The following is a 12,437-nucleotide window of genomic DNA, read 5'->3' on the forward strand; positions in this document are numbered from 1 at the left end:
CTTTTTGCAAATCAAATAGAATAGAATTTCACACCTAATAGGTCAACTTCGTTTAGAACCAGGTTTAGGACCACGCTTCTTCAATGGAGGTTTTGAATCGACCCTACTGAACGAAATAATAACTTATAAAAATGGAATTTTTCAAAAAAAAATAAAAAAAATAGTATAACTTAAAAATAACTTAAATATAATAAAACTTTCAGCCATTGCAACTGTGTTCTCCTGTTTTCGGGCCTATTTACTTCGTTTAAGATAAACTTTTAAGGGAGAATAATCTTTAATTGACGGAATGTTAGCCATTAATGGAGTCGAAAATGACAAAAGTTAGGGTTTATACAAAATAAGTAAAAATTAAATACATGCAAACAAAATTAAAGATGGAAAATGAAGTATTGATGCGAATAATTCGGAAACGTGAAGTTAAGTCGATAGTATTGGAGTGTAACTGATGAAAATGTAGTGAGAATGCAAAAAACGTGGGTGAGAAGAAGAAGGAAAAAGGTGGAACGTTGGGTTTGATTTTTTTTTTTTTTGAAAAAAAAAAACATGGTTATTTAAAGTTCGGGCCGCGCGCGGGCTGAACTTTAAATAAACGGGCCGAGCGTGGGCCGATTAGTAGAACGGAATCATGGATATTTTTTGATAAATTTTTAGCTATTTGTTTTCTCTTTCCTACTATTACCTTACCCCACCGTATAATCTCTCTCTTAAATTACATGGATAGATAGATAAAGCAAATGTAAATAATCGATCAAAACTAATAATTACACATTAATATTAGACAAAAACACTTGTAATTAAAACATTAGAGAAATTTGGTATTGAATTAGTACGTAATTATTCATTAATTAAGGAATGAACAATTATTTAGGGGCTACTTTAATAGTATATATTAGGAGTTACTTTGTTATTTAACTTTATTAAATTCTTTAATGATAATAATAATATATATTCAAACAAATAACATGAGTCTCCGAAAGATAACAAGTGTGATTAAGTACAGAATAATATATAAAGGTTTCGATAACACCAAATTTTAGCCACAAATATTCCACCAAGTCTTTCTCTAGGGCTTTATGCGTGCATAACTTCATGGCGATTACGCGCTCTAATAGACATGTAATTTTCCAGCAATTCTATTGTTTGCTGTTTTGGATGTTGGAAATGAAAAGGTTATTCATTATTTCCTTTTCTTGAAAGTGCATGTGTAGCTTGATCATATATTCATTTGGATCGTAGAATGTTCTATATGTATCTCTTTTATCCTTACCGATCATATTGTGAATAATACAAGCCATTGTAGTAATATTCTTACACTCTCTCCTAATAACCATCTTAAATTAGTAAATGGTTAATAATTGGGTATACTAGCTCTTACGTGTTTAAAAAAGCTGATAAAATTTGAATCTCGTATACTCCGTTGTATTGTAGAAGTGCCATGTTTATGTACTCTCGAATTACAACAAAAATAAAAGTTTCATCAAAAGATAATAACATAGAAGATAGAACCTATATTAGTTGAAACTCAAAATTTAGGATGATTTTACAACTGCGGTTTGAAAAATGACCACCATAATATTTTAATCATATATAATATAATCAGTTCATATTTTCATGTTATAAAATGGGCACAATTAGTCCAACATAAAATAATTATTTTATTAATAAACTATAAATAAGAACAAAAATTACATAAATGAAAATAAAAATTTGATACATAAAAAGATTATTGATAATACTATTTAGTAATATAATTGATTACTTGGAAAAAAATATATCAATTATAAACTACATAATCATTAAAACATTACAGTACTCATATTTCAAATTACTATTGTAAATTTTTCACAAAAATTACCTATTTACACCATTTTTGCAAATTTTCATTTTCTTCCTTTAATATTACTTCTTCCCCAACTTACTAAAATTTAACTAAAGATTATGAATAATGTTATGTCAACTACATCCCTAAAAATATTTATTTACATATATACCTTCATTTATGCATACAAATCACATTCGTGGCATTTTTTTCTTTTTTCTATTTTTTATCACATGTGTGTTGTAGCTTTTGGGCCTTTTTTTTTTTTTTTTTTTAATCTTTTAAAAAGTTAGAGATAATTCTAATGAACATTGTTTGAATAATGATAACTTTTAAAATGTTTATATACTTATTTATCCTCATTAATGTTAGTTGACTATTTTATTGGCCTCTTAGAAATAATATAATGATATTTATACCCTAAACTTATTATTTACATATTTTCTCTAATTAATGTTACCAGCAACTAGACTTGGCAATCCTGACCCGATTCGAATGACCCGACTCGTGACCCGAAAGCGTAAACCCAAAATTGACCCGAATAGTCGAATACAAAGCTCACTCGACCCGAAGTGGAGTTGACCCGAACTTGACTCGATACCTGAATTGAGCCGACCTCAATTGACCCAACCTGAAATAGACCCGATACCCGAATTGAGCCGACCCAAAATTGAGTCGATACCCGAAGTGACTCGACCTGAAGTGATCCATAATCCGAAGTGATCCGGCCAGATTTGACCTCAATTGTTTGACCTGAACACACCCGAAACCCAAGCGACCCAAACTACGAATATACCCAAAATGACCCGATCCAAAATTAACAAACACTCAAAATGACCAAACTAATTACTTTAACTGAATAAACACTTATCGAAAATAACCTTAATTAAACATTATACAATATACTATGTATATAGTACGATCTAAATGTGGATGTAATTTAGTACTCATAATCATAAAGAATTTCATTTGATTAAATTAGTAACACTTGTTATTGTTATTATTACTATTAGGTTTTTCTTTTAAGTGTTACATTGAATTTTTTGTCCACTATTCACTTTATCTAATTTGAATTTCTGACCAATTAATCAATGATAGTAATCATACATATTAAACAATATGCAGTCTTGTTTATATAAAACTGTTGGAATTGTCTAATGAATATATTACTAATATTTAATTGTTGTACTTTATACTTATTGATAATTATAATATATTATTGGTCAAATTTCTACGTTGACATAGACTAAGACTGACCCGTCCCGAACTCAACCCGAATCGAACTTGACCAGACCCGAACTTGACCTGATAATTGGACCCGAAGATTGACCCAAATTGACCCGACTCGAACTCGACCTGACACTCGACCCACCTGATTTACCTTTGACCTTACACTGAATCGAAACCCGAATTAACCCGACCTGACTCAAATATTAATTGACCTGAAATTGACTTGACCCGAACTAACCCGACCCAAGCAACTCGTTTGCCAGGTCTATCAACAACTATAGCTATGACATAAAATAATCAAATTGAAAGAGATTCTTGAACTTGGCTAGCTACGACTGCTCTAATCTCCTAAAAGTACCAATAGTCATCACTTTAATTACCTTACTTCACAAGTGTTGCATCAACCGCATATTGATGAGGTTGTGTGATACAAGTTTTTCGACATTTTAACCTTCACATAATGAAAGTGTTAATTTTAGTTACGGATAGACATGAGTGACACATTCCAATACCGCGTTGACATTATTAGATAATATTTAAATTTAGGTTTCCCAAAAAATATACCAAGGTCACTAGAGGCATAAATTATTGTTGACGTTCTGGTGAAAATTATGAGTTTATGACAAGTTGACAACAAAAAAATTAAACAAAATGTAAAAATACAACTCTAAAAATAATGTAAAAGCGCCGACTTCTCTATTTTAGGAAAAATGTTGTAGTTATACGACTACTTTACCTTATCATTTAAGTTTCATAAATGACAAACATCTTAAATGGGAAATGATAAACAGTGGTTGACAATAGATAATTTTCATAAAAAAATTCTTAATATAGAATGTTATTTGATTTTCTTAGTTTTATTTCATATCTTTTGTTTAATCAACCAACTCATGCAAACAACTATACAAGGCAACGGTAAACATGATACTCAACTAATCTGTTGGTGGCTATTACACCCGGAAAAGTGACATCGCTTTAGGCATATAATGAAGTACTATGTGCAATGAAATAATGGAGTTTGAAAATTTTTTCTTCAAACTCTCATTTGATTTCATTCATCCAAAGAGCAGTAATAGCCCCAATGTTACATACTCCCTCCATTTTCTTTAAGTGCCTCATTAGAGTAATGTGTACGGCGTTTTTTAGAAATATAGTAAAATAATATTGGGAAATTTGCTTTGGTATGTAAGGCCTTATTCGGTTCACCATACGAAAATAATAATAATCAATAAAAATAATTTCAGTTCAGTAAAAATAAGTTCATTTCAGTAAAAATAATTTCAATTAAGTAAAAATAAGGTAAAGTAAAAATAATTTCAATTATATATATATATATATATATATATATATATATATATATATATATATATATATATATATATATATATATATATATATATATAAACATTCCTAAAATAGAATATGTTCCGCGTGTCATCTTTTTTTTAAGTTCGACATGTCAGCAATATGCGTCACATGTCATTATAAATATGACATGTCACTTTCACATGTATTAGGTTTGCATCTAAAAATTGCTTATAACAAGACTTGAACTCAAGACCAACAAGTCTTAAGTTAACTAAGATAAATTAGCCATTCATTATTTGTGTTTTTTTTATCCAACAAAATTATAATTAACTAAGATAAATTAATTTGTGTCTTATTATACTATTTATTTCCATTATGTAATGATTGAGTTTGACAACTAAAAAATATTTATAGCAAGATTTAAACTCGAAACCAACAAGTCTTACTATCTAAAACAGTCGAATTTAATTAGCAAATTAAACAAGTACAAAATAACAATCCATGGCATCGCCTGGGCCACACACTTGATATATTATTATATTAAGTTACCTATAAAATTAATGAGTAATTTTTTATAATTTTTTAACTAAGCTACTAGTTAGAGATTTTGAGTTAATTTTATATTTTAATAACGTTTATTTTTAAACTACCACCCAAAAATGTAATTAACCATTTTCTAACTAACCACCCGTTTAATTTTTTTATTTTAAATTACCTAACACTTATTTTAACCCTTTTGACTAATTTTTCTCCCGATATTTTCTTAAAAAATGCTCTTTATATTTTAATTCACATTTCCTTCACCAAATTCTACCAAATTTTGAAAAATTTTAAAGAGAAAAATTTGAATTGAAGTTAGGAGAGCGTTTTTAAAGAGAAAAATCAAGGAAAAAATCGGTCATCAAAAGGGTCAAAATAAACGTTAGGTGGGGCCCACAACCGGAAAATCCACCTGATTTTTGAAATGGGTGGTAATCTGAGCATTTATTTCATTTAAGGGTGGCAATTTAAAATAAAAAATTAAACAGGTGGTTAGTTCGAAAATGGTTACATTTTTGGTTGGTAATTTAAAATTTTTCCTTCTAATAATTAAATTATTACAAATAATAATAAAAAAAAAAAACCCAACCCCTCGCTCATGCAACAACCCACCAACCCTCCCCCCTGTTGGCGCTAAGCACCCTCACCCCAAGCAAGCGTCGGCCCAGCCTCCCCCCGCCCCTAGCCTCCCCTCATTCCCTCAACTCGACGCCCCATCCCTTCCATTTCCCCCACCCAACACCTCCACCCCGGCGACGACCCCCTCACCCCACCTCGAACCATCCTGAAAATCATCCTTCCTCCCTAAATTGACCCACCTCCCCTGTTCACGGGCCCCGGACACCATAGACCTTCTAAAAACCCAAACCCGTGTCGAAAAAAACATGCAAGGTGTTTTGGTGTTGGGTGGTTTATAAACCAAAACGGGTTTGGGTTTTAGGTGGTTTTGGGTAGGATTAAGGGTTTCCAGGGCATGAGAACAAGTGATTGGGTCAATTCGAGTAAGGGGGTCGGTTTTCGGGGTGGTTTGGGATAAGGGGTCGGGTATGGCAGCGGGTGATAATAATGGAGGTTACGAGGTTGAGGAAATGAGGGAGGTTGGGGTGGGGGAAGGCTGGGTACCGACCGAGGTGGGGGTGGGCTAATGGCTGGGTGTGGGTGAGGTATTAGGTTTTTTAAAAAATATTTTTGTAATTATTGGAAAATATAAAAATAATAAATAAAACTAAATTATAAATAAAAAAAAAACTAATCATTGTTAATAATTTTTTATTGAATTGGTGATTATATACATTTGGTAATCAATAATATAATGTCATCAACTCAATAATAATGAAAATCTGGGCTTAAAAAAGAAAGTAGGGTATTATCAAAGAGAATTTCCCAATGATACATACATGTGTATCGGAATAAAAAAAAATAGAAAAAGTAAGAGGGAGAAATATAAATGGGGACCAATAGGTATAATGAGAGGGTGAAATATTATGAATTGATTGCCGATTCAAAAGAAAGAGAGATAAACAATATATAATGTGATTGGGGTTTCTAAATTTAGTAATAGGACACTTAAAGAATAACGACAATTTTTGGAAGTGGGGCACTTAAAAAAAACGGAGGGAATATATAAATAAATTTTTAAAAGATAATATTTTGCATTGAGAGTTGTTAAATTAGGTTCAAAGTATTCTCTGTAATTCACCTTCATATAAACGGCCACATACAAAAGTATATATAGAGTAGGATACTTGGAGGGCAACACCAAACAACCTAAAGATAATCACAAAATATATTCACAATATTTATCTTTCCTAATAACCCCCTCAAGTTGGAGAGTACGGATCTCGAACACCCAACTTGCGAAGAAGAAACTAAAATTTAGCTTTTCCCAAAGCCTTTATAAAAATGTCAGCCAATTGAACCGTCTTAGGAACATACGAAGGTATAATCGTTCTATCTATAATCGCATCCCAAACAAAATGACAATCTGACTCAATATGTTTTGTTCGCTCATGAAACACTGGATTCTGCGCAATGTATAACACAGATTGACTACCACAATAAAGATGCATCCCATTCTCATGTTTAACACCTAAGTCACCAAGTAGTGGTTTCAACCACATTAATTCAAAAGTCGTTGCATTCATACAACGATATTCGGCCTCTAAAGAAGACAACGCAACAGTAGGTTGCTTCTTGGTTTTCCATGACACTGGGGACAAACCGAGAAGCGCAAACCAACCACTCAAGGATCGTCTGGAAAGAGGACAACCTGCCCAATCTGAATCACACCAACCTTCCAACTGTAAAGCGCTGTCATATCTCAATAAAATTCGTTGTCCTGGACTTTTCTTCAAATATCGAACAACTCGCAGAGCTGCTTCCCAATGATCAATCCTGGGATTTTGCATAAACTTGCGATAAAATGTGCACAGAGAATGCCAAATCGGGTCTCGTAACAGACAAGTAAATCAGTCGACCTATAAGACGACGATATTTCTCAATATCCTGCAAATACTCTCCTGAGATAAAGCCAACCTGTGATTTTGTTCCATAGGGAACTCTGCAGGTTTAGCGTCAAGTAAACCTGTCTTAGAAATAATGTCCAATGCATACTTCCTCTGGAAAATAATAATTCTTATTTATTCCGGGCTACCTCTAGCCCCAAAAAATATTTCAGCACTCCAAGATCTTTCATCTTGAAACAGTTTCCCAAATATGATTTAAAACTGAGCATAGCATTTTTATCATTGCCTACAACAATTAAATTATCGACATATACTAACACATTGAGTTGCATTTTACCCTTTGTCAGAGTGGATAAAGAATAATCATAATATGACTGTTTAAAGCCATATTTTTTCAAAGCTGTAGCAAGTTTCGCAAACCAGCATCTTGGAGCTTGTTTAAGTCCGGCAACGATTTCTTCATCCTGCAAACTTTGTCAGGATTATTTTTCTCAAAACCAGGGAGAATTTTCATATATACATCTTATTACAAATCACCATGAATAAATGTATTATGAACGTCCATTTGATGAACTTCCCAATTTTTCACTGTAGCTACAGCAAGAAAAGTACGAACTGTCACCATTTTTGCAACCGGAGCGATTGTCTCTGCAAGTTTCCATGCTCATCATATTTTTCTTTGTACACCCACTTGCTTCTAATCTCCAACCCTTGTGTTTCATAACCTCCGTGAAAATTTTAGGTTCATTTCCTCCTGTAATATATGTTCTATGTTTCACAAAAAACCGGTGAGAATAAATAAAATGTGTTATAGGGTAAACGGTACCTGAGGAAAATGATGTCGCAGGTGAATTATGAGATGATGTAGATGGAATTATATTTCGGATCGTGTATGTCACATAGTCACGGAGCTTCACATTCGGAATTTTTAGTCTCATGCCTTTACTTAAGGCTTCGGTGTCCCTCGTTGCATTGCAGTCCGTCTCACACTGCCCATTTTGGGAGGCTAAACGCTGCTGTTCTGCCCTCTGTTACGTGCTGCCAGCAACCCCAGCAGCCCCTTGCTGCGTTCTACCATCGACCCTAGCAAACCCAACACCCATTGCTTATCCTGCGGGCCGGTCAGGAAGTCTGGCAAACTTCTCCGCGGCCTCCCTGCGGTCTGGAGCTGCCTGCCGCCAGTGTGTTGCGGAGCTGTCTGCCTCCCTCTCCACCCCCGCATCATAGTCCTCTTCACTCTCACACTCCTCTTCCATCTCCACGCACCACTCATCATCACTGTCCCCAACATCTCCCCCAATCGCACTCACCATTATGGGCTTCTCACTAGGCGCAATAAAAGGGAAATCGGTCTAAAAAATGTCACATCTCTCGACACAAAAATTGCACGAGTTTCCAAGTCGTACCCTTCAATTCCTTTTTCCCGAAAGGGTATCTTAGGAACATACACTTCATACTACGACTTGCAAATTTATCACCTTTACTCTTCAAATTATACGCAAACACAAGCACCCAAACACCCGAATATACTCATATGAAGGTGTTTTTCCAAATAACATGTCACAAGGGGTCTTATAATTAAGCAATCTAGAGGAAGTTCTATTAATCAAATGACATGCCGCTTGCACACACTCCCCCCAAAATTTTATAGACAAATTTGCTTGAAATCTAAGGGCTCTAGCAACATTTAAAATATGTTGATGTTTTCTCTCAACACGCCCGTTTTGTTGAGGTGTTCCCACACATGAAGTCTCAAAGTAAATTCCATTGTAAAAAAAAAAATACTCTTTCAAAGAATTGAATTCCGTACCATTATCACTACGAATCACTTTTATTTCTTGAGAGAATTGACGTCGAACAATAGCAACAAAGTTATGAAACATATACTCAGTTTCCGTTTTATTATTTAATAAATAAATTCACACACCCCCAGAAAAATCATCTACAATAGTTAAAATATAATGAGCACCACAAGACGATGGAGTCTTGTAAGGCCCCCACAAATCTAAATGAACTAGTTCGAAAATACGAATAGACTTATTTTGACTCAAAGGAAAACTACTCCTATGTTGTTTTGCCCTAGGGGCATACATCACATGAATTAAATTTGCTACAATTATAACTCACAAACGGAAGTTGTTGAAGAACTTTTCCCAAAGGATGCCCTAACCGTTGATGTCATAACTTTGTCGACTCATCCACCTTTATATTCAAAGTCTTCACCATAGGAACACCCCGAAAATAGTAAATTCCATTTACTCGTTCACCCGCTCTAATCACCTTCCTCGTCGTTAGGTCCTGTATAACACAAAGTTTATTAGTAAATTGCATGACACAATTCGATTCATCACATAATTGAGTCATTGAAATTAAATTGCAATTTAATTGAGGCACATAAAGAACGTTTTTAAGAGTTAAGCCTCCTTGCAATGTCACTGATCCCATTTTGGAAGCATTTGCATAATTTCCATCCGGCAGTCCCACCAGATAATGGCTCACATTTGATGCATTAATCAATAAAGAAATATCACAAGTCACATGGTTTGAGGTACCGGTGTCAATAATCCAACACATATCTTGCTTATAGTGAAGCTTGGGTTTAATGGAGTTCAAGTGGTCGAGTAACTTCTGAATTTGGGCTGATGTAATCCCAGCAAGAGCTGCCCCGTCTGAGGCAGTTGTGGCAGCAGCTTGTGAAGGCTGTGAATGCTGCTGCCCACTGGTCTTGTTTGCTCAAGCAGGAGGCGCACCACCCCCCTGCCCCTGCCACCTGTCCATCCTCCACCGCGGCCAACCGAGGCTCCACCATGCCCTGGTCCACGCCTACCACGTGGGCGATCTCCCCACCAATTCGGAAAACCTTGGAGCTGGAAGCAGCCCGACTCTTCGTGACCCTCCCTGTTACAGTGAGTGCAAAATTTGTCACTGCTTTCACCATGAGGTTTATTCCCTTGCAACTTGAAGGCCATCGCATTATTTCGATCATCAGTAGGAGCATTGACATCCCCTCCACGCAAGCGTTTGGCCTGGATGGCCTGTTGATATGCCTTGTCTATTTGATATGCCTTGTCTATCGACGGCAAAGGTTCTTGGGCTAGTAGTTGAGCCCTTAAAGTCGCATAGGCAGAGTCTAAACCAATTAAACAATGGTGAACATAATCATCTTCTCTCAAATTTTCAACTTGCTGCACAATGTTACATGTGCACTTCCCGCACTTTCACTCCTAAACAGAAACATAAGTGGTTAATTCATCCCAAATCTTTGACAATCTGCCAAAGTAAATAGAAATCAGTTCGGTTTTGCCTTTCTTACAATCTGTCAAGGCCGTCTTCAATTGACAAACCCGAGTCCCGCTCACAACACAAAAACGGTTTCGGAGATTATCCCATAGCAAATTCGCATCATCATAATCACCTAGAGTCGACCGTATAATTGGATCCAAGGTATTAGATAGCCAAGAAACCAACATAGAATGCACATCAACCCAATCCTCAATTTTTTCAGAGTCACTCGGCTTTGCTACCGAGCCATCAATAAAGCCAAACTTCCGCTTAGCCTTCAAAGTTGTCCTCACAGCCCTAGCCCATTCATCATAATTGTCTCCCCGTAATTGAATAAGAGTGATGACATTACTTAGCCTGTCAATCGAACCTAGGTGAAAGGTCAAGTCGACCTTCGATTTTCCTCCATCTTCCCCTGTTATCTCTCAATCTCACGCACAAAGTAATAAAATTGATATATGAAAGTCACTCAAAGAACTCACAACCACGAGCAGTATTTATGAAAAACAATGCTGTGAAAAAAAAAATTGTGGATCTCTCACAAGGCTCTTGATACCATGTTAAATTAGGTTCAAAGTATTATCTGTAATTCACCTTCACATAAACGGCCACATACAAAAGTATATATAGAGTAGGATACTTGGAGAGCAAGACCAAATAACCTAAAGATAATCACAAGATATATTTACAATATTTATCTTTCCTAATAAGAGTAGATAAATATTTTTTTATGTAGAATAAGTTTTATAGGGAGATATTTAAAGGAAAGGGGATTGTTGCATTGGAAGTATGTACGTATGAGGAAAATGTGTAAGAAGAAATAATCGTTTTAAGAGTTGGTTCCTATTAACATCCAATGTTAACAACTTTTGTTAATATAGTGGAATTCTTGAAATTAAATGTCTTGGAGGTTGCTATTTATTCTTTTTATATTACTTGTGCTGATCAAGTGGATTAACTTTTGATTGTTTACTTTGTTACTCGCCTTTGACAGTTAATGTCATGGCGATTATTGTACTTTTCACATTGTATGTTGGAGTCTAGAACTAAGGTGAGAGAAAACAACTATATTTTTGTGGGAGATCAATTTCTAACGGTAGTTCATCCACAAATCTAGCCTCATCCTCCTTCTCCTTAATTAATTATTTTAGTTGCTTATTTTTCCTTATTTAAAAAAAATATTTACCTCATCTATTTCATTAATTTGTAAGAAGTTTTAAAATTTTTTGATTTTTTTTTCAAGACTATTTTAAAAAACTTTGAAAATTATTGTCAATTAATGGGTTAGTTAATTAAATTGATTTAAAAAAAGTTAAATAAGGTTAGTTTTGATTTTCCTTGAAAATTTTAATTTAGATTATTGAATATGTTATAATCTACAAGTATTTTATTTTCTAAGATAAATGATAATTTTTAAAGCTAAACAAAAGAATTAAATAATTATTACTGCTTTATCATTTTGTTGTTCATGTTAAAGTTAGCTAATTAAAAATTGTAATTTTTTTTTAAAAAAATAAGTAGTTTTTCCAGTAATACCAAAAATTAAGTAATTCTATATATAAAAATTATTTGCAAAAAATTATAAAAATCAAGCATTATTTGCTCAGGCTTCGTTTGTGGTTTTCTGTTTTTTGGTTGTTTGTTTTTTTTTTTGTTTTTTAAAATCATATGACATATATCATGTAATGAATAAAAAATTAGTCAAATTTATTAAAATTATGATAATTTTGAAAACTGACAACCAAAAAGTGGAAACACCTTTTTCTTGTTTCCTATTTTTAGTTTTTAGT

The 12,437-nt window shown here is 34.0% G+C and overlaps 1 protein-coding gene across 1 annotated transcript; it reads right to left on the minus strand.

Moving 5' to 3' along the window:
- Positions 1-9,543: 9,543 nt before the first annotated feature.
- LOC145632855 (uncharacterized) lies at positions 9,544-11,838 on the minus strand. Its single transcript, XM_081685185.1, has 4 exons — positions 11,834-11,838; positions 10,710-11,004; positions 10,161-10,550; positions 9,544-9,663 (listed from the first exon to the last, which is right to left on the minus strand). Exons 1-4 carry the CDS (start codon positions 11,836-11,838, stop codon positions 9,544-9,546), a joined length of 810 nt encoding a protein of 269 aa, XP_081541311.1.
- Positions 11,839-12,437: the final 599 nt, after the last annotated feature.

The sequence above is a fragment of the Chenopodium album genome, chromosome 5, assembly GCF_948465745.1.
Source record: "Chenopodium album chromosome 5, dcCheAlbu1.1, whole genome shotgun sequence".
NCBI lineage: Eukaryota > Viridiplantae > Streptophyta > Magnoliopsida > Caryophyllales > Amaranthaceae > Chenopodium > Chenopodium album.